Source organism: Palaemon carinicauda, chromosome 28, assembly GCF_036898095.1.
Source record: "Palaemon carinicauda isolate YSFRI2023 chromosome 28, ASM3689809v2, whole genome shotgun sequence".
NCBI lineage: Eukaryota > Metazoa > Arthropoda > Malacostraca > Decapoda > Palaemonidae > Palaemon > Palaemon carinicauda.
This window is the reverse complement of record NC_090752.1, coordinates 28,863,110-28,890,358: the sequence shown is the minus strand read 5'-3', so window position 1 is coordinate 28,890,358 and position 27,249 is coordinate 28,863,110. Positions and strand designations below refer to the sequence as shown.

The following is a 27,249-nucleotide window of genomic DNA, read 5'->3' as shown; positions in this document are numbered from 1 at the left end:
CTCTCTAGCTAAGATTAACATAATGAGTTAAGGGACCCCCAATTTTATTATGGCTGTATTGTCAAACATAGGCAACACTAGAATGGATATAATTTTTCTCATTTCCTACTAATATACCAATGCCTTGAAATGCGAAGCTTCAATAAGATATGAATAAAATAATTTTGTCCTTTGCTTCTATTTACTTACCTAAAATTCGAAGTTAGAAATTTATTATCGATAATTTGTAACTAAAAAATCATTGTTCTGACACTGTACAAACCATTACGCTCTTTACAGTGGAGATATATTTCGGCAATAGCTAAAACCAGCCGTTAAACTTTCATGTGGAGTACAGTAATTACCCTCCGCTAGTTAGCGGGTGAGTAGACTGACCACCCTGCTCAGACCTGCACTAGTAACAGACGCTCACTTTTTATTTCGGCTCATTAGAGTACTGATTTTGTCTTATCCACGTGTTAAGAAAAAAAATTTCCAATATGAAAACACTGGTCTAAAAGCTAAAATCTTTCCTTTCTTTTTATCCTTCAGGTGTGTCTACCCACGAGGATCATAACCATGCAGATTTGTCCTGGCGTTGAATGGTGCATTCATGACACTTTCATGTCGGCTATACGAGATCTATCCTCACGGTCCCTGCCATGAGTGTAGGGGTCACTTTTGCATGCAGGAGTTTCCTTGTGACGAGTGTCGGGAGAGGGCACCCTCCCAATGGACAAGGTTTAGTAGGCTAAGAGAGATTCTTCCTCTTCTGCTTCATCCTTTAAAGGAAAGAAACCTCCCCATCGGATTCTGTCGGCTCAACCTCGCCATTCTGACTGCTCGGTTGGCTTCCTCTGGGAGTTGTTCGAGTATGAGGACTCTGTTGCTTCCCTTAGTGAAGCAGCACCGGCCGCTGTCAGTGGGGAGTTGCTTGTGGCTGAGGCGGTGCATCAGCTTTGGCCTCCCTTAGGGCTCATGGGTTCTCTGTACAGTACTGTATATGGAAAGGCAGCGGGAGCAAACAGCCTCCCCAGGGATTGATCTTCATCTTAACCCCTCAAGACTCCGTAGGTCATGGACCGAAAGAATCTCTGCGCATCCATCTGTCTCAACCTCAGCTTTTGCTCACGTCAGCATTTTATCTGCTTCGGTGGATAGCCGTGAGCAGTTGTTGACGATTACTCCTTGGAGTTACTTGTCAGGTGATCGCTCCAGGGTAAACCCTGGGACTTGTTTTGGCTACATCCTATGTCGAAATCAGAAAGTGAAGTTCCCTTAAATTTATTATGATGTGTCATGATTCGGATTTCATCTCGATCAAATCTTATCAATATTTTCTTACTGTTTATCATTATTTCATCATTATTTATATTTATGTGGTAATGTACTTTAGATGTGTGATTCCCTACCGTACTGCGCAAGAGATGACGCATCTTGAGATGCATCATGCTTCAAGACTGCTGCGTAGAACTTCATGCAAAAAGGGTTAGTGGTTTTTGTATAAAATATTTACACTTAGTCTTGAAAGCAGTATCATTGTATACATATTGTACAGTGAGTTGTCAAACAATGCGAGTTGTCCGAACGAAAACAGCGAACACTTATCGTACTGTACGTACAGTCAAGTTGTACTGTAATGATAGTACTGTACATATATTTCAGTATTATATAGTACAGTATCAGAGAGTGGTATATTAGAAACAACAGTGGTTTACTGTTATAAGTGTCCCGATGACTACTGTAGTGTTACGTAATGTACTGTTCTGCACCGTAGCCTTACCATGTCTAGTACGTAGTGTACATGTGTGCACATGTGCTGTATGTATTTTGAAATATCTTAATTCAATTGAAAAATAAGTATTTTGTGATAGAAACCAGGTAAAAACAATGTTAGGGAATATTTAGCGTGTCCATTAACCCACGAAGGCAATGGTTAGTGAGTTGGTAGAGTTAGGAGTTATCCCACCCGAGGGTAGCAAGCATTTTCGAATTTTTACTTTTCGTTCTGTCTCTGTTACCTGACCCCCTTGATGAGTGAGGGCTGACAGTAAACAGAGTAATGAAAAACTTGAACTTCCTCATTCCTGTTTTCCTGAGGCTAAACTAACTAGTTTAGTTTTTCAATCTCGTGAGATTAAAGCTCTGTTGGTGGACCTTGATGCTTATGGAGGTGTAGACCCAAATGGTATTTTTCCTTTGTTTTTTATAAAGACAGCAGATTTCTTAGCTCCAAAGTTATCTGTTATTTTGTGCAAGTTAGCAAGAAGAGGAGCTTTTAGCACTTGTTGGAGAATTGGTAATGTTACTCCTCTATGTAAATGTGTTTGTGGTAGCTCAAGTCCCACTGATTACAGCCCAATTTCCATAACTCCCATATTATCTAAAGTTTTTGTACGTCTTCTGGCAAAACGTCTTAATAGGTTTGCTGAAGGTAATCATCTACTCCCTAGTTTGCAATTTGGTTTTCGTAAAGGCCTTGGAGCATGTGATGCCCTCCTTACAATCTCTAATTCTGTACAGAAATCCCTTGATTGTGGTCATGAAGTTCGTATGATTGGCCTTGATTTTAGTGCTGCCTTTGACCATGTTAATCATGAGGCCCTTGTTTTTAAACTGAAACAGTTGGGAGTGGGGGGGGGTTTGTTTCTTAGCATTATTATTGATTTTTTAAGTAATAGATCTCAAAGAGTTGTTGTTGATGGGCACCATAGTGAGTATAGGAATGTGATATCCGGTGTTCCACATGGTAGTGTTCTTGGCCCATTACTTTTCATACTATATACACATGACATGTGGTTTGGCCTAGAAAACAAGCTTGTTGCATATGCAGATGATGCTACTCTCTTTGTATCAATTCCATCCCCTGAATGTAGATCTAGGGTTGGTGAATCCCTTAATAGAGATTTAGCTAAAATTAGTGCATGGTGCAAATTATGGGGTATGAAGTTGAATCCTAACAAAACTCAAAGTATGATTATAAGTAGGTCAAGGACGGTGGCTCCTCAACATCCGGATCTCAGTATTGATAATGTTTCTTTAAATTTGTATAACTCTTTTAAAATTTTAGTTGTGATTCTCAATAGCAAATTTACTTTCGAGAAACACATTAGGTCTGTGTCTTCTTCAATTGCACAAAAAATTGGCTTATTGAGAAAGTCTTTTAAGATTTTCGGTGATCAATCTATACTGAAGAAGTGTTTTAATTCTTTCATTCTACCTTGTTTTGAGTATTGTTCTCCTGTCTGGTCTTCAGCTGCTGATTCTCATCTTAATTTGTTGGACAGAAACTTATGGTCTATTGAATTTTTTATTCCTGATCTAGATATTAATCTTTGGCACTGTCGTTCAATTAGTTCATTATGCATATTGCATAAGATTTTTCATAACTCTGACCATCCTTTACATTCAGATCTCCCTGGACAATGCTATCCTGTTCGTAATACTAGGCAGGCAGTTAATTCTAATAGCCAGGCCTTCTCCATCATGAGGCTCAATACTACACAGTATTCTAGAAGTTTTATTTCAACTGTTACCAAGTTGTGGAATGATCTTCCTAATCGGGTAGTTGAATCAATAGAACTTCAAAAGTTCAAAGTTGGAGCAAATGTTTTTATGTTGACCAGGCTGACATGAGTCTTTTTATTGTTTATATATGACATATCTGTTTTTGACGTTGTTAATAGTTTATATAGGACATATCTGTTTTGACGCTGTTACTGTTTTTAGAATGATATACAGTAGACCCCCGGGGTAGGGCGTCCCCAGCTTACGTTTATTCACGTTACGGTGTGGAATACAATGTTTTTTCGTCCCCTCGTTACGACATTTTTCCCCACCTTACGGCATCGAATTCCAAAACTCAAACTTGGCGGTTTTTACGCGTACGACTGTGCGAGTCACTAGCTTACCACCACACTCATACGTCACTGCATACGTCACTAAGAAGCTGGTCTGCTATTGGTCGGCGTCACGGCGTCACTAAGATGCCGATACGCTATTGGCCGAAATCCCTCCCACAATGCCTGAGAGAGATGTTGCCTCACTCTCTCTCTTTGTTGTATGCGCGTTTAGTTCAGAATCTCGTGTGCGTTTTGTAAAGACTTGTTCTCGTGTGAGTGCTTGCGATATCGTATTTTTTGTGCATTTTAGTGCTTAATTATAACTTTAATTCGTTAGCCATGTGTCCCAAGATTGCTAGTGATGTTAAAGGGAGAAGTAAGAAGATGATTACTATGGAAACGAAGCTGGAGATCATTAAGAAATATGAAGAAGACATGCGCATCGTTACCCTCGCTAGTATGTATAGCCGTAACCAGTCTACGATTGGTACAATTATCAAGAATAAGGAAGCCATTAAAGCAAGTAAGTCTTCTAAAGGCATGACTGTCCTTGCTAGTGGAAGGACTTCAATCAACGACGAGATGGAGAGACTCCTTCTTCTATGGATTAAAGAGAAGGAAATCGCTGGTGATACACCCACGCAATCGGTAATTTCGCAAAAGGCGAGCGCCATCTTTGCTGATCTCGTGGAAGCCCAGAGAGACGGCGGAGATGAAGGAGCGTCGCTGCAAGCCCCCCAAGAGTTCAAGTCTTTTCATGGGTGGTTTGATCGCTTTAGGAAGAGGACTGGTATTCACTCAGTCGTCAGGCATGGAGAGGCGGCCAGTTCTGAGAAGAAAGCAGCAGAAGAATTCCTCAAGAAGTTTGAGAAAGTAATTTCCAGAGATGGCTACATTCCTCAGCAAGTGTTTAACTGTGATGAAAGTGGCCTTTTCTGGAAGAAAATGCCCCGCCTTACATATATCACAGCTGAAGAAAGGAAACTTCCGGGCCATAAACCGATGAAGGACAGACTTGCCCTCGCATTTTGTGCAAATGCCCGTGGGGACTTAAAAATTAAGCCCCTACTAGAGAATCCTCGTGCCTTCAAGGCACAAAATATCATGAAGGAGAGGCTCTGGGTATTTTGGAAGTCTAATGCTGAGGCCTGGGTCACGAGGACCATATTTATTGAGTGGGTAAACGTCTGCTTCGGTCCTGCTGTCAAGAACTTTTTAGAAGAGAACAATCTTCCTCTCAAATGTCTCCTGGTACTGAACAATGCCCCTGCTCACCCTCCTGGCCTCGAGGACATCATTCATCCTGACTTCTCCTTCATCAAGGTTCTCTATCTGCCACCGAACACCACACCTCTCCTTCAGCTTATGGACCAACAAGTGATTGCCAACTTTAAGAAGCTTTACACGAAGCATCTGTTCAAAAGATGCTTCAAAGTGACCGAAAGCACTCAACTCACCCTCCTTGAATTTTGGAAGGGGCATTTTGACATCGTTCAATGCCTGAGGATGATCGACAAAGCTCGTGATGAGGTTTCATGACGCACCTTGAACTCCCCATGGAAGAAACTGTGGTCAGCTGTTGTGGCAGAACGAGATTTCGAAGGTTTTGATCCCTCAACCGAAGACGAGGCCGTTGATGATCCTGCTCCTGAGGATGATGTTGAGGAAATAATTTCAATCGGGAGGTCCATGGGGCTTGTTGTCGATGAGGCTGACATCCATAACCTTATCGAGGAGCACAGGGAGGAGCTTACAACTGAAGACTTGAAGGAGTTGGAGGCAATGCAGTTGACCATCATTCAAGAAGAGCACAGCTCTAGTAGTGGCGAGGACGGGGAGGAGACTGAAGAAACGACATCGGAAGAAATAAGGGAAGCTATCGGTTGGTATGAAAACCTTACGAGTTTGATTGGAAAGAAACACCCAGAAAAACTTCACACAAGTCGTCTTATGGAGAGTGTTAATGACAAGTGTATGAGTCATTTTAGAGATATGTTGAGGAATCGTCAGAAACAGGCTTCTTTGGATAGATATTTCTCCAAAAGAGAAGTGTCAGAAAGCAAAGATGATATAGTGATTCTATCAAAAAAGCTAAAAGAGTAATTTTTTAAGTTCTAAAAAAGAAAATCATAAAAAAAATTTCAAAAGACAAAAATAATAAAAGAAAAGCATTTTTAATTTTGAGTGTTTAATAGTAAGAATAAATTTATTAAGTGTACATAACATAATTAGCATTGATACGTTTTTATATCTACCGTCTCCTCCCCCCTCTGCCTCCACTCACTACCAGGTCAAGTCACGTCACTCCAAAGGTAAATAAAATTTAATTTTTCCTTTACAGTACTGTACAGTATATAATTTTTAATTATCCTGTAATGTTTTTAATTATATACTGTACAGTACATGTATATTATATATAAGTATACTGTAGTACAGTGCTTACTATACTACTGTATTTTGTTACATACTAATTTTCAATGTTTTTATCTGGGGTTTTGCACGCATTAGGTATTCTATTGTCCGCCATACGACATTTTCACCATACGATACCAACTCCGGAACGGATTAATGTCGTATGGCGGGGGCCTACTGTATTATTAATTTATTCTTATCATTTATTTATTTTCTTATTTCCTTTCCTCACTGGGCTATTTTTCCCTGTTGGAGCCCTTTTCCAACTAGGGCTGTAGCTTGGCCAGTAATGATAATAACAATCGTCGTCGGCGCCCACTCGTGTCCGAGTATTGGGTTCTGTCGTTAGCCATCAGCCTCCTATCTGTGGGGTGGGTGCTTATGCCTGATGTGGCTGTTAAGTCCTAGTCTGTGGTGGAAGAGTCGCAGACAGTGTTCACAAGGGAGGGTAGGTGGTGGGCGGGGCTGTTCTAATCGCTCTCTCCTTCTTCTCCTCCTAGCCTCCTCATTTTGTCTCCTCCTCTCCTCGAAGTCCACGGTGCCATGGTGTACTGTACTCCTCCAGGTTTTCCTGTCCCTGGCTGTTTCTTCCCCTGAGGAAGGATCGATGTCAGTTAGAGCCAGGGTGCGCTTTAGTTGATCTTTATAGCGCATTTTCGGGGCTCCTCGTGGTCTGGTGCCCTGGGTCAGTTCTCCGTAGAATATTTTCTTTGGGAGCCTAGATGGATCCATCCTATGCACGTGTCCTATCCAGCGGAGGCGGTGGTGGTTGATGGTGGCCTCCACGCTGGTCAGCGAGGCACGTTCTAAGACTTCAATGTTGGTGGTGTGGCTCTCCCAGGGGATTTTCAAGATCTGTCTCAGTTTCATTTGTTGGAAGCGTTCTAGGATTTTAATATCGTTTTTATATAGCGTCCATGTTTCACATGCATACAGGAGCGTGGAGAGGACTACTGCCCTGAACACCATTATTTTGGTGGTCATTGTCAGTGCGTGGTTGTTAAATACGCGGCAGTTGAGTCGGCCAAAGGCGGAGTGGGCTGCCCTGATCCTGTTCTCCACGTCCTTTTTGCTTGTGGGAGCTGATGTTAGGATGCTCCCTAGGTAGGAGAACTGGTCCACCTGTTCTAATGGTTGGTCATTCACTGTGGTATTGAAGTTGGGGAGCATCAGTCCTGGTGGATGTTGGATGAGGGTTTTGGTTTTGTCTGAGTTGACTTGCATCCCAAAACATTCGTAGGCAGAGTTGTATGCATCAGCTAACGACTGCAGGTCCTCTGCCGTCTGACCTGGGGTGGCATTGTCGTCAGCATACTGCAGTTCTCGCACAGCACACAAGGTGGTCTTGGTTCTGGCGCGGAGTCTAGCGAGGTTGAAAGCGCCTCCATCCATGCGGAAACGTAGTTCGACTGAGGGTGTGTCTGGGGGAATCTCGTTGAGCATTGCTGCGGTGTATAGCGAGAAACACGTCGGGGCCAGAACACAGCCCTGCTTCAGGCCGCCGTTGATGGGGAATGGGTCTGAAAGAGAGTTCTGGTGGCAGACTCTCCCAACCATTCCGTCATGGAGGGCACGCACCAGCTTGACAAAATCGGGTGGGCAGCCATATCTTTTGAGGACAGCCCACATGGCAGGTCGAGGTACTTTGTCGAAGGCCTTTTTCAAATCCCAGAAGATGAACATTATGGGCTGTTGTTCAATAATAATAATAATAATAATAATAATAATAAATATTTCAATGTATTTCCCCAGTGCCGGCCTTAATTTGTAGTGTACCTAAGGCTTACATCTGGTTGTAATTACAGATCCCACTATTGAGAGATTTTATACCTCCTTGCAGTACTATTATCTCTTCCTGTGTTTGTGTTGATACAAGGTTTTTTTGCCTTATTTCCTCTGGCCACTAAGTTAACGAATCAATCGCTGTGTTATTTCATTGACTCTTATTGAAGGCCCTTTTCAACCAAATCATGCATCTGATATATTCATTCTAAGAAAATTATAAATCCGCCTCACAGAATGTTATACTTAACCTTCCTCTGGCCTTCACTGGTTTATTATTTATGAATTTAGATATTCACAGGAAGGGCATAGAAGGCAATATTTATGGGTATTTATTATTAATTATATAACACCAAGTACAGAGCAGATCTTGATAAAAAAGACAAAAAGCCCTTTTGGGATTACATATGGGCTTGAAAATTCACTTATTTAAAAATACCAGGTGGGATTTTCTTTGTGGTTTCCCATTTCAATGGTATATTATTGTCATCAGCTCTAAATATATCTGGTGTTTGTGAAGAAGGGTTTGCCTACCAAGGGAAAGAAAAAGTGATCTTACTTTGTTCTTCTTCTACCAAATCTGACTCCTCCTTCTCTTCATTTTGCCACCTTTTCCAGGCAAAAGAAGTACGTAGAAGGGTAAGTCTAAGAAGAAAGTGTCTTGAAAGAAGTCCCGTTGGTTTTTTAGCGACCGCATTTTAACCAGGTAGTAATTGGTGCTGCTCACCCAGAGATGGGTACCTTGAAGTCAGTGCACTAGAGTTAATGCATTGATTGTTTGCCCTTGTTCCTTCCAGAGTCTGAACTCAAGATACCAAAGGCTAGGTTAAGATGAATCATGGGCACCTGCCATCACCATTCATTTTTTGAGACTTTTTGAGAGTGGCGAACCACTTCTGTTTCTTCTCCATTTCATGGGTGTTATTATCAACCAAGGGAATTGCGATATGGTCTGATAGGTCCTCCCCTACGTTTGTGCGTGTAAGGGAGTGTGTCCTTCCAGTGTGTGAATGGTCCCTGTTGCTAGCTTAACTCACGCTTCATAGAGGTGAGTACAACTTATGTCACTGTTTGTCAGACAGAGATTGCGTTATCTCATGGTCTGTCCCAATGTTTGGTTCTTGGGAGTAAATTCTTTGCTTTGTTTTTTGACTGGACAGGTCATATTCCAGATGACGAAAAACAATCTCCTTGTTGGGTTGCTGTCTCATTTCTACCTGTGTTGATGAATGGTCTCTGGAGTTTCGAAAAGCTGAGGAGCAAAGTAGTGCCTTAACTTTAAAGGTAAGAGAATTTCAAGGTGGAACATATTTTAAAGATTATTGAACTGATTCAACAGCACAGTGACCTAAGAGAGGCACCCACAGTCCCTTCTTCTGGATTTGTCAGGTCCGGAGAAGCACTTTGGTGTGGCTGAAAGTTGTAGGTGACCAGTCTCCAGACTTATACAGTCTATTCTTCCAGTTTTGAAATCTACTCTTGTAATCCTAATATTTATTTATTGTTATCAAAGCTGTGCTTGAAAAGCATATACCAAATTAGTATTGAGTAAGAATTAAAACTGGATAACAATTGAAATTATACATTTAATCATAAGAATTTTTTTTCAGATGCATCTCATCAATTTAACTGGCTTTGTGAAGAGGGAGTCTTTGGAAGATCGCATAAAGTATTGTGACAGTGTACTAGATGATATTATGGACTCTGCCGATAACCCATTAACAGGGAGGAAGTGGTGGACAGAGAGTGATGAACCATGGCAAACTTTAGCTGCATGTAAAGAGGTACTATATTGTAACGAATAGATTAATGTTGAGTGTTAATACTTTTTTCAATATTCACTGAGGATTCATCCTGATGCATATATGGTAAATACAATGTGTAGTTTTTTTTGAAATAGTTAATATAAGTTGTCATTATTATTATTAATATTGCAGTATTATTCTTATCAAGATTAACCATTGTTATTATAGCTAACAGCAGCCCTCCGTAGTGACAATCCCGAAGAGTATGTGTGTCATCTGCCAATTCATCAAGATGGCTCATGTAATGGACTACAGCATTATGCAGCCTTGGGCCGAGATGTAGCAGGTGCTGTATCTGTAAATCTAGCCCCAAGTATTGTTCCCCAGGTGAGTAATTCATGTTTAAATGTTACCATTATTGAATTTTCAATAATGGAAGGTCAAGTGTTATATGTACAGTATTCACATATCATCTTGAAAGTATGTTTGCTTGTCTTGAATATTTCAGTATTATACTGGGGGAGATTGGCAGTACCATCATTCTTTGCCATAAATTATAGCTTTGGAAGTCTTGTGGGGCTAATGAGGGGGTCTCTAATCTAATAGCTTCAAGGGGGTCCTTGCAGATATGAGTAAGTGACCTCACCATCTTTGTGAGCTAAGGAAGTGGGTTTGGGGGAGCCTATAGGTTTACCTGCTGAATCATCAGTAGACATTATCTGCCTGCCTGGTCCTAGCTTGGGGGCTGATCATATCTATGCATGGTCAGTCACTAGGGCATTGTTGCTTCTAGCTAGGATATTGTCACTGTCCCTTGCCTCTGCCATTCATGAGTGGCCTTTAAGCCTTTGAACCCAATGAGGTTTTGCAACCTTGCAAACTTTTCAGGTTTGAGCTTCTGTACTTATGGGTATACAGTTTTTTTTCCCAAGATCAATTGCTTTGAAAATTAAAGAATAGCTCTCAGTAAGTACACTACTATTTTAAATCATTGTAGAATGTTCTGCTATAATTGTACAAACAGTATTGTAAAATGATACCAATAAAACTGTAGATACATCATTACATCACAAGTGATTAGGGGAAGTAAAACCACTGAATCTTGCTTTGTTATTCTGTAATTTATATTCTTCATTATTGATTTATTGTCACTGTACAGTTGGTTAACTTATATTAAATGTGTTTGTTAAATTGTTCATAAAATTGATATGGTACAGTGTACCAACTTGATAGCTGGATAAATAAAACTTAGTGAAGCCGGCCCAGGATATTCTTTTCAGAATTATTGTTCTTTTGTAGTACAGCAATACCCTGCCCTACATCGTTAATTGATTCCAAGAGACCTGATGATGAAAATCACTTTTTGCCTTATGAAATGACCTGTACATTCCCTATACAGTCAGCCCTCCGTCATCGCGGGATTTAGGTAACAGACACCCTCAGAGAGCTAAAACAGCATAATATTGGTGACCTAGAGTGAGTCAACTAATAATCTCCTGAAGCAGATGACCACTGCCTACTTGAAGTCGACTGTCATGCAAGATATCTCACTGTACTGTACTATGTTGTTTTCACATAGTTTCTATCACAGTATTGTATATTACCTTACAAAGGCATAATATTGGTGTCCTAAAGTGAGTCATCAGATAACCTCCCAAAACGGATGAAAAGTGCCCACATGCAGTTGACTGTCGCCCTAGATAACTAGCTGTACTATGCTGCTTTCATGTGGTTTTTATCATGGTATAGTTAATATCACTTTACAAGTTGAGTACATTACTAACACAGGTTCAGTACAAGGTAAGACAATTTATAACGTGTAATTCATCGCTACACCACCCTATCTATGTAGTAAAAACATAACAACAAAATGCTTGTTCCTATCTAGCAACACTCACTTTTATTGTAGTGTTTATTACTATAATAAACATACAGAACATTATTATCACTACAATAGTAGAGCTTAATTAACAAGGTGAGGCAACACATCACTCATAAGTGATCGCAGTCTTTGCAAGGTCACCTCTCAACCCTACCAGCTCATTATAATACTTAGCCTGTGTCTATGTACGGTACGATGTTTCATATACTGTACAGTACTGTACTGTAATTACATTGTTGGTACAGTATTTATTTTTCAATGAACGTGAAAATATTCATCCTAAACAGTTGTAATAGTAAAATTAATGCAAATATAAGACTACAGTACAATTCACGTACAACACCACTTACCGTATACCAACTTCTATGCAGCAAAATTTCACAATGCATGATGCAATCTTTCAGGTGCAATAGTATCATTCAGTATTGAACATGGTATTCATGTATTTGTACAACTATGTCCACAGTATGTGTAGCTTTGCAGTCTCTAGAATTTACTATGTGGTCACTTGGTTCGTTTAGCTTTGTGCTGTTTATACACTTTGACACTTGCGAATTACACTCCTTGGTGGAATGTTTTTCTGAACATTTCCCGCAGACTTTATCATCATTCTTAGACTTGCAATCTTTTTCAAGATATCTATACCTCTGGCAGTGGTAGCAGGTGATCACGTGGTACCTATCACGTATGTTATAAGTACCCTATCGTAATGAAACTTTGTCCCCATTATCATGAATAGCCCTCCGAACTTCAGGATCACATTTCAGCACATAGTGGGTAGTCCCCCCCAAGGCATTTTTCTTCACGACTACACTTATCTTCTCTTCTCTATTTTGGATTTGGTCCAGGCAGCAATTTCTTTGAATCAAAGCATTTATTACATCATCTTCCTCATTGTACACATTGCATATCATTATTTTTGGTTTTAGTTTTCTGATTTTTCTCATTTTAGTGTCAGCCACCAATGTTTAAATTTTGTTTGCTGCCTCTTCTCTGATCATTTTGTTTGCAAAGTTTACAACAACATTTCCATTTGTAGTTGACCTCGTGTTAAGTATAGGAATGTCTTTAAGTGCTTGTTCAACCTCATGTTTTGTTTCAGTAATTTTTGTTGTTGTATTAATTGATTTAGTTATCAACAGATTTGTTTTCCCCTTAACTTTGTCAGCATATGTTGGTTTCTCCGGTTTTGTGTCTATCAATGTTTGAAGTGTTGCTTTAATTGATTTTTGATGGCAAGAATGTCAACTTTCTCAGTGAGGTCGGTAGTCTGGGTGAAATTTACTGCATGTGTGCTAAGGTCCGCAAGTTTGTTTTCCAAATCATCTATTTTCGCGTCTGGTTCGTTCAGGGCCAAAGCTCTGATGTTCACATCTTTCTTTAATTTTGATATTACTAAATTGGCTTGTCTGGCTTCACTTACGCAGTGTGGGCATAACCAATCTAGGTTATTCCGTTCATCATCAGTGAAGCCTATCACTATATGCAGACATTTCTTAAGGTAGAGTCTATTACAGTCACACACTATCCATTTTTTCCATTCTCCCTCCGTGGTTTTACATATGAGACAAAATAGTTAGGAACAGACATAGTGTACTGTTTCTTATCACTTAGGTTTCTCCATAAGATTAACTAATATCTTTTCAATGATATTCTAAGCGAGAAACAGAAAGCGAAAACACGACTCACCGCAAACTATCTTCGCAAAATGCGCAAAAATTTGTCCTGCATAAACAACTCTTTTCACAGTATTTGGATCTGAGTACCATGGAGTATTGGAACCTCGATGTCGAAAGTTGCGATGACGGATGGCTGACTTTTCATGTACCAGACACTAAAAGGTACTTATAACCTGCTATCATTTTATAAAAACCAGATACCTACATAAATAAGCTTCCATGTAAAGTACAGTACAGTACTGTACATTACAGTACTTTATCATTGTTGTAAGACATAGAAAACAACGTTAGGTTGAAAAAAACAATGTAAAGAGGGGTTTTACTGTACAAAACCTATTCATTATCACTACTTATTTCAAAGGTACATACTTTATTACCGTTAAAGTCAATATGTACAGTAAATCACCACTGAACAAAACCAATGGTTACAGTATGCTGGTCTTTAAAAGAACAGCAAAATAAAAATGTCGGTACATCAAAAGTAATTGTAACTGATAAAATGAAATGAAACAAACCCCTTTAATGCATAGTAATACCGTGCCATACACCATTAATTAGTTCTAGGAGAGGCACTGTAATTCAAATTTAAATTCAAGTGAGGTGAGGGTTGTAAAGAGGAAAAAATAAGCTGCTGCTACTTCTTCCAACTCCTCTCCCCACTCTTCAAATTTTGCCTTGGATTCTTTTTCTAAGGAGAAGGAGAAGAAGAGGTCAAAGAAGTCCAGAAAGGTCAGTTGTAGTCATAAGGAAAGGGCTCCTTTCAATATCACCTTTATCTCAGGGCTGGTGGACAACACTCAAGTAGTTCCCTGCCCTGGGGGAACCTCTGGTTGGTAGCCAGACGGGACAGGAGTGTACGGCCCTGTACACTTTGTTTCCCACTTGATGGAGAAGCTTTGGCACCTTCTATCATCCTTCCTACCTGGACAGTGGACTTTTGTTCCTTCCTCAAGTCTATATGCTTCAGTATGGCAAATTAAAAGGATGGCACCATTTAAAGCTGTTAATACGTACTTGCAAGCACTGGAGAACCAGGAGTTGGGGTGGAAGGACCTTCTTAAAACCACGAGGCCTTAGCTGCCCCCCTGCCCCAATCAGCAGAGAGATGACTGTGAACTACTGCTTCTGCCTCTGCCATGATCAGTTCCAGTGCCTTCTTCAGCCCCCGGCTACATAGCTTGTTATGTTCTTGGGACAGAGGGACTATATTCATGGAAGAAATGAATCTCCAGAGGAATCCCCCCTGCCCTCTGTGAGGGTACTTGTGTTTCGTGTGTCCCTAGTACACCGGACCTTAGACCTCCACTGACAGAAAAAGACAATCCTGAGTTGGAGTGTTCCTCTTTAAATGTCCTTGCATTCATTAATAAGTGCAACGGTTTGAGGGGTGACATTGGTTTGCCTTTGTGTGGGCTCTTGGTCATTTCTTGGACTCACTCCTCTCTCTCAAAGTAGAGAAGGTTTTATACACCAGAACTTGCTAAGTCATCACCTCTGTAGGTTAATCCTGTAGTGTATGTGAGTTACTTTCCTTGGACAGATTTGAGGCAGAGAGCACACCGTTTTTGGCATTTTAGTTGGCAGTCATGGAATTGCCTTCATGGCCTCCCTTCAAGCTGTCTCTTGCCTTAACAAATGTCAGCTGTAGTAACATACAGTACTTCACCAAATCTATGGGGTTATCAATCCCAGAGTCTATGGAGTAGTAAAAGTCTTGTGCTATGTTGTGGGAAGGCAGTGATCTTCCTTGCACACTAATCAGCAAACCAGTGGGCCAACTGGGTTTTTGAAGAGGAGGGATGCTTTTGTCTCCCAATTCTCAAAAGAAGTTGACTCAAAGGAACTCATCAGTACTGGCGGCCACTTCTCCCCTCCTAAGTAGTCTTGTGCAGGCAGTTGGGGATAAGTGGAGAACAGCTTAAAAGGACTTTCTGATTGAGTGTGTGGTATCCTTCAAGGTCCCTGGCATTTTGAAAGGAGATGCAGCCAAACCTAGTTCCATCATGCCTGCAGGATCGGGTGCATGGAAGGCCTCTGAACCCTTTCTTAGACCCCTATCAGGACTGCCCCCAATTTTGCGAAAGGAACCTGTATATGCATAGCCCTTTTTAACACACTACCAGGTTCTTCCAGGAGGAAGGAGGTAGGGAGAAGGAAATGCTAATGGCAGTGTTTCTCCCCTCCTGGTTAGGGGGAAGCTTGCCGGGCCATTGGGCAAGCTGGTAGAGACACTGGTCCAAACCTTGGGTAGTGAGTGTCCCTCAGAATGGTTAGTACCCTTGGAGAACCATCAGTCTCCCCATCTCGCTACTTATAGAATGTTCATTTGATCTGCCAACATCGCCAAAAGCCCTAGTATTCCAAACAAAAGTAGAAGGGATGTTGCAGAAGAATGTGCTCGAAGTCGTTTGAGATGAGTCTCCGGGCTTTGTAGGTAGACTATTTCAGGTGGAAAATTCTTCAAGGGGGGAATGGAAACCGTTATTCCATAGAAACAGGAGGTTCAGCAGGATATTACTCGGTGATGGAGTGAGAAAACCTCACTTTGGGAGTCCCACTTGACTCTTGACCCCCAGACTTGTAACTCTTCTCAGATGTGCGATCAGAATAATAGAAGCATGTGCATACCAACATCCATGAAATATATGCATCCTCTCTAGAATTGCAAGAATCCAAGAACTCTTGAGGAGACACTGTAGTGTTGATGAGCGACAACACCATAGTGACTTACGTCAATTAGCAAGAGGCACAGTCTCTTGACCTTTGTGTGAACTAATGAAGGGAATGCTCATCTGGGCGTTATTCCAAGCTATAAAGTTGTCGCCAGGTACAATACACACAATTGTTAGTGGTAGGTTGTAGGATCGTAGTGATCTCTACATACCTGCATAGTGGAGAGGCTTGTCTCACTGGGGTTCTTTGGCGATCAAGCTGTTCAACATGTGGCTAAACAGGAAGCTCCCTCTGCTTTGCTTCCTCCCATTTCAAGCTCATTGGCCATGTTCAAAGACTCCCTTCAAAACCCATTTGCTCCTCTAGACGAGTATGCCTTTTCTCCGTTCAGCCTCGTCAACCAAGTGTTGATTATGCCAGGACTTGGGATGCCCCCATGGACTCCCTGATGGCCACATGCTGAGTGGTATCCCAATCTGCTGTTAGGACTACTAGTCAAGGTCCCAAGAGATCTAATGGTCCATGCTTCTTTGTTAGTCCAAGTTCAGTAGTTGGGTTACCAACTCAGATCCCACATTAGACAGTAAACGTATTGTCTGTGGTTGCGAGTAGATGCAAGTATGGTATAAAAAGTAGATTGACAGGTTCTTAATTTTTCTGCCCCCCTCTCTTTGGAACTCGAAGTGTTACTCATTGGATCTGACTATGCTGGTAAGCTACATCTGTGAAGTTGCTGGAACTTAACAATTGGAGACTGAAGTATCTCCTCTGAGAGAAGCTTTGCATTGCACTGGAAATGTTTAGGAAGCTGTGATGGGCCTTTGCAGCTCCATACCATGGAAAGTGGGCCATTTTCTGCAATTGGTGTTGTAAAAGGGATGCTTTTCTGGTCTGAGCATGTATAGCACTGTAGTGGTTTGCGGACTGTGGCCAGAGGTAGCACCCAAACTGCCTAGTGTCCGAATGCCGACCACAACCCGACGTTCACTACACAACAAATATACAATGGTGGAATACCCAAAAACCTAAGTAGCAGGTCAAGAGACCGGAGCTCTGGGGACCCAGCTAGAATCTTGCTTTCTTCTTAAATTCCCTTTCCTTGGGCTAGCTGGATTAACATGTAAGATGAACGTTGATTCATTTCTGGGAAAAAATGAGCAGCATATGTGAATAGCTTTAATTTAAGGTTAGATAGCTTCAAGTTCAAGTAAGGGTCAGAACATTAGGTGAAAGGAAAAAACTAAACAATGGAAAAACAATTGTAAAAAAACAGTGGCTGTAAAGGGGACACAGAGATGTAAGGAACTGGAATAAATTTATCTTCATAAAAACAAAAAAGTATTTATTTGTAAATGAAACAAAAAAAAAACTGTTAGGAATACATTAGCATTGTTTTGTCAATTAAAATAATCAATTAAAGGAAAAATTAGCATCCCTTTACACTTCAGCTCCACAAATAACAAAAAACAAAAACTATTCACAAGTGGGACACTCATAAGTGTTCCAATACAGTACAAGTATAAACAAAGGCACACCTAACCGTGTATCTATTTGGGCAAATACCAGTAGCTTGCCTCACGATCAAAGAGTTCATAGAACAAGGATTTCAATTCATGTGGCAAAACTAGAAGATCCCAGCAATCTTGCTTATAACTGTCTTTCCCCAGGCAGACTAGCAATATACTCAAGTGGATCATGCAGATTTATTCCTGACTATGACAGAAACAAACTTCAAGCTTAACAGAGAACCCCGCAACACTGTGGTTCATAATCTGCATGAACAATCCACTGGGTTTAAGAATTGAACACACTTAAAGGTTTGGCTATCTCTGCAAAAAACTGTTCTATGCCACTTTATGTTCACTTGGTTTTGGGGCAAACATTTAAAAAGACTGTCCATCACTAAGTTGCAGTATGGAATCACATTCTGTGATCTGGTGATGTAGAGTAGCAATATCTTGAGCCTTGTTGATGTAATCTTGGATACTCAAGTTTTTAACTGTCGAAGCTCTTTTTCAACTGACATACTGACGAAGATCCGTGCCTGATGTCAAAGCTTCTCTATTGACATCATCTTCTAGTTGAGCCTTGAAACTTGAGTTTATATCTTCACTTTCTCCCGTTTCACCCATTTTGAGCAATGCATCATTTATTTCTATCAAAATGAGGTAATCATGTTTTGAAATACATTGGATTCCAGGGACGGACGTACTCACTCTTTTCTATATACTGTACATACAGTACTCTGAAGAATAAACTTCCCTTACACTCCCTACTGAGTGTAGGGGGCTGCTGTCAATACCTGGAAAGGAATAATAACAGATTAAGAATTTTTTTGGAAGGAGGGCTTGAGAGATACAATAAAATACAATAGTGTGTTTCATAGCATACCATATACATAAAAAATGTTTTTTTCACATACTCAAACCATTTAAGTCTTCTTAGACACAAACCCCTATATATTGCAGCACATATTTTTTCCTCATGATCCTTCACTAAGAGAAGCACCTTTCTGTCGCAGCTGTCAAAAACTACCACTTACCTCTGAGCATGGTCTTTCAACTGAAGGGTATAGACCTCTCCTCCCTGAAGGAGTTATCTATGCTTACTAGGACCTTCGAGCAGTCTTGCCCATCTTGGGACCTCAAGCCCCCGGAGTGGGACATGGCCTTCATTCTCCACACTCTTACACATTCCTCATTTTAGCCTTTGAGTTTGTTGCCAGACAGGGATAGGAATCTCAAGACTGTCTTTTTATCATTAGTGAAGAGAGTAGGTGAGTTGCATGGTCACTCATACTTTGTCACCAATGCTTGTTTAGTTCTCTGCCATGTTTCTTGGCCATAACTCCAAACCTTTCTATGCACGACCATGTGTTCGAATCCTCCATCCCCTCTGTGAAGCATATGATGTTAAAGGGAGATGGTTTTTTGTCCTGCGAGGGCTCTGTGATACTCTCTGAAGAGGACCCTATACATCAGACGTGAGTGTCAGCAATTCTTCTGTAGCAGTGTAAGGACCAAGAAAGAGGTGTCAATGATCATGATCTCATCTCGCTTCGTGAGACAATATGGAAAGCCTACGCCTTTTACGATGAGAGGGTCGAGGCACCGTCTAGGACCAGAACTCATGTAGTCGAGTGTGAACTCCACCCTAGCCTATAGGAGGAATCTTGCAATCAGCCAGGTGTTGAAGGCTGGTGTGTGGAAATTCCAGACCACCATCATGGCCTTTTATCTACAAGAGTATACTTTCAAGTCCCTTGACACCTTTGTGCTTGGTCCTGTGGTGGCTGCTCAAGAAGTTGTGTAGCCAACCCAGCTCCCACACAGGACAGTAATTATCTTGGCTATGGTTACAAATAGATGTAAGTCTGGAATAAAAGGTAGATTGACTGGTTCTTCATTTTTCTGCCACCCCCCTCTCTCTTGGGGACAAAGCGGTCGAAGCATTACTCACTGGATCTGACTTTATGCTGGTAAGCTACATTTCTAAGCCCCATTATTTAGATTGTAGAGAAGCTTTTCACTCAGACTCCCTAGATGAGGTGGAGAATCTTGTATTATATACCTACCCCTTAATCATCATAGGCCAGGTATTTTATTCCAAACTGCTATCCCCTTCAGGGTAGGGGATCCCTCCTTTGACTATGTACTAAGTTTCTTAGATAGGTCAGGCCCTTGCAGGCTATTCACCCATATGATAGACAGATAAGAGGTTGCTGAAGTCATCTCTCCTTTGCCTCCCATATGAGGACCAGGCAGGTTGTCACTTACAAAGAAGAAAAAGAACCAAACTGTTTGAGTTTGAGGGAGACTCCTAACCCACCAATCAGTAAATCTCCCTATTTTAAAGGATGAAAGGTATTCATACAACTAGGATCAAATAAGAAACTTTTGAATAGATTTATATTTTTCCTAGCTATACAAATCTGAGTCTTATCGTTGTACTTCTCACTTCAACCACTCTTTTCAGTCCTTAGTTGAAGGTCAAGAGTGAAGAGCTTCCAACGCACTCACCACATGTAGTTAACTACCTCGTGATTGAATTTAACTACTGTTCCAGGACAAGTTTTTATTGCTAGGAAAAATACAACTTACTTCAAAGTTTTATCATCTTTTATTATCTCTACATATCAGTGGTGTAATCACTAAACAATTTGGTTGTTGATTTTTAGGATGTTTATTCAGCCGTAGCGGAATTAGTGGAAAAAGAGCGACTTAAAGATGCTGCTGAAGGGAATGAATTAGCTCAGATGCTTGATGGCTATGTAAAACGAAAAGTAATCAAACAGACGGTGATGACTACCGTTTATGGTGTTACAAGATTTGGGGCGAGACTCCAAATAGAGAGACAACTGAAAGGTATGTATCATGCTTTATTTTCCATGGCTAAATTATAAAGGGGACTGATTGCTTATTAAATTTTTTCTAGGTGGTAGTTTATTATATACAACAGGTAGTTCTCCTGTCTTACAAATTCAGATGTTTGAAGTGTGGTGATGACCTGTAATGCTTTCTGAGCCCCATTTTTTAATCAATCAAAATTATAATTTTCAATCTCTCCCATCCTTTCCTGTCTCTGAAAATGTTTTTTTTTTTTGTCATGAAAAAGTTAAGAGTGAATGATTAAATTGCTACTTGAATATTTATTTCCTCAATTTCTTGAAAATTTAGGAGAATGCCTAGAATTTTACTTTAATATGTATCTCATTGATACAGTACAGTACTGTACTTTTCCCATTTTCCTACTACCAGACCTGTGAGAGTCGAGAGTATTTTAACTGAGCTGTCTGGTTAAACAATCTGATAATGAAACTTTAGCATTTTTTTATTTCAATACTTACCTGGTATTCATCATCCTTTAATCATCAAAGACACTGGCTTCTTGACTTTTGAATGAAAATCAAAATTTTTCTCTCTCCCCCTCTCACATCTGCCCCTCCCCTGTAATGCCTTGACTTCCTGTTCGATGTCATGACATGAGGAGTATTAACTGTATGCTTAATAAGATTTGAGCCATTATTTCATATAATCAGAGTCATTGTAGACCTGTACATACCCTAATCTCTCTACATCAGTTTTTCAGTGTACAGCATAGAAGCTTTACTGCTACACGGTGTATACTCTCCAGTTCCTATAACTTACTTGAAACTTTTCCTGAGTAGGACCATGATATATCTTATGCCTCACAAAGGTTATTTAAAACCAAGTGCTTTCTGTGATGAAATGCCAATCAAATGTGCAGTTGAGCTAACTTAAAATGCAATAAACATTTATCACAATCTGGAAAGGGGATATCTTGACAAAGCCACTGTGATTGAGAACCTGAAAGAATGGGACACACTTAGCATACTACTTAACGTTAACCACTAGATTGTTTCATTACTTCATTGGGAGCCCTTTTTTTTTTTTTTAAGAAAGGAAATGGGAAACTTTAGGTAAACATTGATAAACTGAACTTTTGGAGAAGAAAGACAGTATGAACAACAGGGGAAGTTCATGGAACTAATAGGAATGTTTATTACCATATCCTTCTAATGAGGGAAAAGATAGATGGTAGTGCAAACCTAATTTTCTACTACTGTACCTATATTGAGGGAAAGGATGTATTGTAATGTAAACCCATCAATTTACTATCTCTATTGCCTTACCGTATGCTACAGACCCAAGTCCTTCCATGACCTCTTGTCATAAGACAGTACTAATCCTATAGCCTTAAGATTGTGCCATAGAAGGTAGATTGGAGTCATCACTCTGCTTCCAGAAGGTTTGAGTGCATAGACATACATGATTTTAGCGAGCCAGTTTGGTTATAGGGACTTATTTACACCTAAGGATTAGTCTCCTATTAAGGAATGAAGGTTTGTATTTTTACTAACTACTCTAGGTAGGTATTAGGTTGGCTAGGGCACCAGCCGCCCATTTAGATACTACTGCTAGAGAGTTATGGGGTCCTTTGACCGGCCAGACAGTACTACAGTGGATCCTTCTCTTCGGTTACGGTTCTTTCCCTTTGCCTACACACACACCGAATAGTCTGGCCTATTCTTTACAGATTCTCCTCTGTCCTCATACACTAGACAACACTGAGATTACCAAACAATTCTTCTTCACGCAAGGGGTTAACTACTGCAATGTAATTGTTCTTTGGCTACTTTCCTCTTGGTAAGGGTAGAAGAGACTCTTTAGCTATGGTAAGCAGCTCTTCTAGGAGGACACTCCAAAATCAAACCATTGTTCTCTAGTCTTGGGTAGTGCCATAGCCTCTGTACCATGGTCTTTCACTGTCTTGGGTTAGAGTTCTCTTGCTTGAGGGTACACTCAAACACACTATTCTATCTAATTTCTCTTCCTCTTGTTTTGTTAAAGTTTTTATAGTTTATATAGGAAATATTTATTTTAATGTTACTGTTCTTAAAATATTTTATTTTTCCTTGATTTCCTTTCCTTACTGGGCTATTTTCCCTGCTGCGCCCCCTAGGCTTATAGCATCCTGCTTTTCTAACTAGGGTTGTAGCTTAGCAATTAATGATAGCCCCGAACGCTATTCTTGGTTCGCCAGAATATGGACTCGTAAGCGCTAAAAAGTACCAAGACTGGAAATATAAACTGTTCAAAATATGATAAATAAATGGCATAAATCCTGAAAATAAAAGGATAATGAACCTAAGATGACAGGAGTACCAACGGGCAAAACAAGTTAAACACCAAACCGTACAAGGACAATGGCCGCCATCATCCTGGAAGGCCAAAACTGTACGCACTAAAAAACAGTCAAATAAATAAATATAACACTAGCCCGGTACTAACAAACCTGTCAAAACAATCTATGGTACTTAACATTGGTGCAGGAGTAAGAAGAGCCTCGGTCATAATGAAATTACATGTAAATAGCTAAAAAACCAATCGGCACACAAAAAACAAAACAGCGCTTACGAAGTCCAACAGAAGGATGCAGTACAGAGGGCGATAGCATTGGGCATCGGTGGAGTGGCGTAGGTGGGGTAGATAGGGCCTCTGTTATGCCCCTTCCCTTTGATGAAAGAATGATCTACAGTAAATGGAAGACAGCCTGTGAATAGTGGTTTTCACACGCCCCTGCTTTATACACAACGCCCACTGGGTGTTCGCGCGAGGGTAGTAACCTCTGCATTCCATACTTTAAATTTCTCTGGTATATTTGGAAGTATTTACATCAGAAAAGTGTAAAGAAGGACTCTTTTCACCGGGCGTCACAGGTCGACCCAGAAATAATAATATAATAACACAAGTCCTTTAGTTTTACTTCCTGCCTCATCTATAAGCTCTAGGTGAAGGTCAAAGTGGCTACTTGTGTAGCTGGGAGGCTTCTTAACCACACCACCTGCCAGAAACTACTCTACCTGTACCTCATTATAATTTTGACAGAGGAGTTTCCCAACTTGCTAAAATCATACTCTTATTAAAGGACATATGGGCACCTTTTCCCTGAAAGGCATGAAGTTATGAAAGGCGATATTGAAGATAGAGTTAAAGTGACCGACTGAAAACTTGAAAAGATCTTGAGCTTGCTGGTTGGTAAAATGGGAAGAAATTGAAGAAATAAATGGTATTATATCAATTATATTTTACGGATGTGCGGAAGGAAGAAGTTAATGTTAGTTTGTATTTAATATTTTATCCGTTTAAAGAAATCACTAATGAATGGTATGGTGAGTTATTTTATTTCCTCTGCATTACAGAATATAATTTTATTTATTAATTATTTATTGGTGTACTTATACATTTTTTATATTAATAATATATGGACATGAATACAGAATAAATGTGGTTTTCATTTAAACTTTGAAAGTACAGAAATAGATTTGCTTTACTTGAAGTGCTCTACTGTACTGATTCAATGTTTATCTCTGTTATTTGTTGTTATGAAGTGATATACGAGGTCATTGAAAGTGGTTTTGAATATTTTTTCTTCTATATTAGTAATTTACCCAAATTTTATTTTTATTACAGACTTGGACTTTCCACCAGCCAAGACTTGGGCTGCATCATACTATTTAGTTAAAAAAACCTTCAATAGCTTAGAGCAAATGTTCACTTCTGCCAAAGAAATTCAGGACTGGTTTACTGACCTTGCACGTATGGTTTCTAAGGTATAGTATTACAACTATATATATTATTATTGTTGTGAAATTTTATGGATTATTAAGATTCCTAGCATTTATTTTTATATAATGGTATGATATTGGTGTTATTAATAACCTTAACCAGAGCACTTTATTATTAAAAACACAAGCTTTTGTACTTTTTGGGTCATATTTGTACACCAACAAATAATTTAAATTGATATTTTAAAGGTTCTTACAATGAGAATGTGTCAGTTTCTATATTTATTTATAAAGATATGTTTCGTTTTCATAGCTCATTTACCATAATGAAAATAGTTGCTGTTATTTCAAGATCTCATGTAGTGCCTTGTTTGGGTTGTTATATAATTAGAATTTGCTTGATTTAGTAGAAATATATTTGCGATACAGTAATACCCCACACTACATTGTTAATTAGTCCCAAGAGACCAGAAATTATTCATTTTTTAGGTTATAAAATAACTTATATTCCTCATACACATACTGATCATTTTATAGAAATCAGATACCTACATTAATGAGCTTCCATGTGAAGTACAGTACTTACTCATTATTTTAATTTGTAGAAACCAATGTAAGGTTGGGTAAAGTGACTCCACTAGGATTTTATTTTCATATTTGCAGTAGTCACTCAGCTCTAGCTGGTGTTCCATTCCGGAGCCCCTGCAGTACCTGAAAAACTGAAAAGTAGTTACAAAAATCTGCTGAATATTTTTTTCAATATATTTTAAATTTTTTGTATTTTTTTATATATAAATTTAAGCTATTATAAACCCTCCTAACATTCATGTAAACCTGTAAAACACTTTTAAAACACTTTTTAACCTAAAACTTACATTTACCGTAGACACAACCTTACATTTATATAAATGAAAAGAATTAAAAATTGAACACTCATTATCATATATGCTGCTCAACTAGGCTATGCTGTTGACCAAACTGTATGCCCATTTACTGTGGCCAAAAAGTACAGCTGTATTTAAAGCACAAAAAACAGGATTTTAATAACACAGCCTATGTTTCACTTAACTATACATACATACATATACCAAGGCACTTCCCCCAATTTTTGGGGGTAGCCGACATCAACAAATGAAACAAAAACAAAAAAGGGGACCTCTACTCTCTACGTTCCTCCCACTTAACTATATTCAATAATAATGATCCTAATATTCACAATTAGTATCATACATACATACATATATCATAATATGAGATAAAAGTGCAGTGAATATAATTTTTCCGTTGTTTGCGTTTGTAAGATTATCAAGATTACCATCTTCACTATCCAAATCAGCTGATTAAAAAAAACTACCAGATGATTATTTTCTCTTGCTAAAAGCAATAATTATTACATGAACTATCATTTTTATTTTACCATATAAAAGTACAGATACAGTATGTAATTTTTTACAGGAGTACTTTTTCTCTTATTTTAGTTACTGTGAATTTTAATGGCATATTAAAGTTTAGAGGTTTTTCATATCTATTGCCAATGCATGATAATTTTATAGGCTTAAGCCTTCACCTATAATGGTCGTTGTTTACTATCATCTTTATCATCATCTACACCTATTGATGCAAAGGGCCTCGGTTAGATTTCACCAGTCTTCTGTATCTTGCTTTTAATTCAATACTTTTACATTCATCATCTACTTCACGCTCATAATCCTCAATCATGTAAGCCTGGGTCTTCCAGCTCTTCTAGTACCTTGTGGAGCCCAGTTGAAATTTTTGTGAACTACTGTAATCTCTCTTGGGAAGTGCGAAGAGCATGCCCAAACAATCTCCATCTACCACTCATCATGGTCTAATCCACGTATGGCACTCGAGTAATTTCTCTTGTAGTTTCATTTCTAATCCTGTCCTGCCATCCTTCTGAGGTCTTTGTTCTCAAATCTACTAAATCTGTTGGAGATAGTTTCATTGTCATACTCATGTCCATACAATAACACTGATCTCACTAAAATGATATATAGTCTGATTTTTATATGTAATTTCAGGCGATTTAATTTCCAAATTTTACTTAACCTAGCCACGGTCTAATTTTTTTTTTTTTCCTCGATCTTTCACTACTCTAATTCTAAAGACCCTGTATTGGATATCTTAGTTCCTAAATACTTAAAAAGCTTCCAAAGCCTAAGAAATTATTAACTTTCTTTTCTAATTCTATAAGGTAGTTTTTGTGCAATTTGGTTTACCTTTCATAAAGGGAAAAAGGTATAATAATATATCAATCATATTTTTCTTGGTATTATTTGTAAAAACTACGGTAGTTATTTAATATTGTACAAAAGTTGAAATGTAAGTAAAATGTTTAGCATTCTTTTGTTTTCTAATTTATTGAACTACAAGTTGGGATAAAGAGGTGGAGAAAAAGAGATTAGTTAATAATGACTTCATCTCAATAAATTAATTTGTATGATACATGTGATACCTAATACAGTAAGATCATTTTTCATTGATAAAAATTTGCTGCTCGCACAATATACGAGATCGCAAGTTTTACTTGAGGATATACTGTAATCTACTTTGTTAATTTATAGGCCAAAAAAAGAAAAAACTAAATTTATTTTTTCAACATTTAACTTAGCCGGTGATTATATAAGCTGCAACTCTGTTGCTCGACAGAAAACTCTACGTTAAAAATCCGCCAGCGATCGCTATGCAGGTAGGGGGTGTACTTCAACAGCGCCATCTGTCGTGCAGGTACTCAGTACTCAATGTAAACAAAGAACTCAATTTTCTCTCTGTCGGGCTACCGGCAAGACCTACTAATTCGCTGTTGCTAACTGGATTTGTTTTCACAACTATTTGGTGAAGTACACTATTCTAGTTTTGAGCTTTCGCTATGCAGGTGTTTTATCTTCATCTCAAAACTTGAACTCGTTTTGGATAGATTTAATTATGGTGACAAAGAGAGTATGGACTTTCTTTCACTTTTAAGTGGCCGACCCTTCCCTTAGACGGAAGTGTGTTTAGGCTTTTAGTAATTATCTTATCACGTTATAGATTTTCCTCTATAGTATATATCTCTCCGCCTTTATTAGGCCTCTTCGATTAACTTTCCATTTTTTATAAACATATAAAATAAATTTTAATGCTTTGTTTATATAGACCTTTCCTG

At 39.2% G+C, this 27,249-nt stretch overlaps 1 protein-coding gene across 1 annotated transcript in view; it reads left to right on the top strand.

Annotated features, from left to right (window-relative positions):
- The window catches only part of PolrMT (mitochondrial RNA polymerase), a 229,510-nt gene that overhangs the window by 172,462 nt on the left and 29,799 nt on the right, over positions 1-27,249 (top strand). Inside the window, 4 exon segments of the mRNA XM_068351814.1 lie at positions 9,626-9,799; positions 9,989-10,147; positions 20,172-20,358; positions 23,989-24,128. Coding sequence (XP_068207915.1) covers positions 9,626-9,799; positions 9,989-10,147; positions 20,172-20,358; positions 23,989-24,128 — 660 coding nt within the window.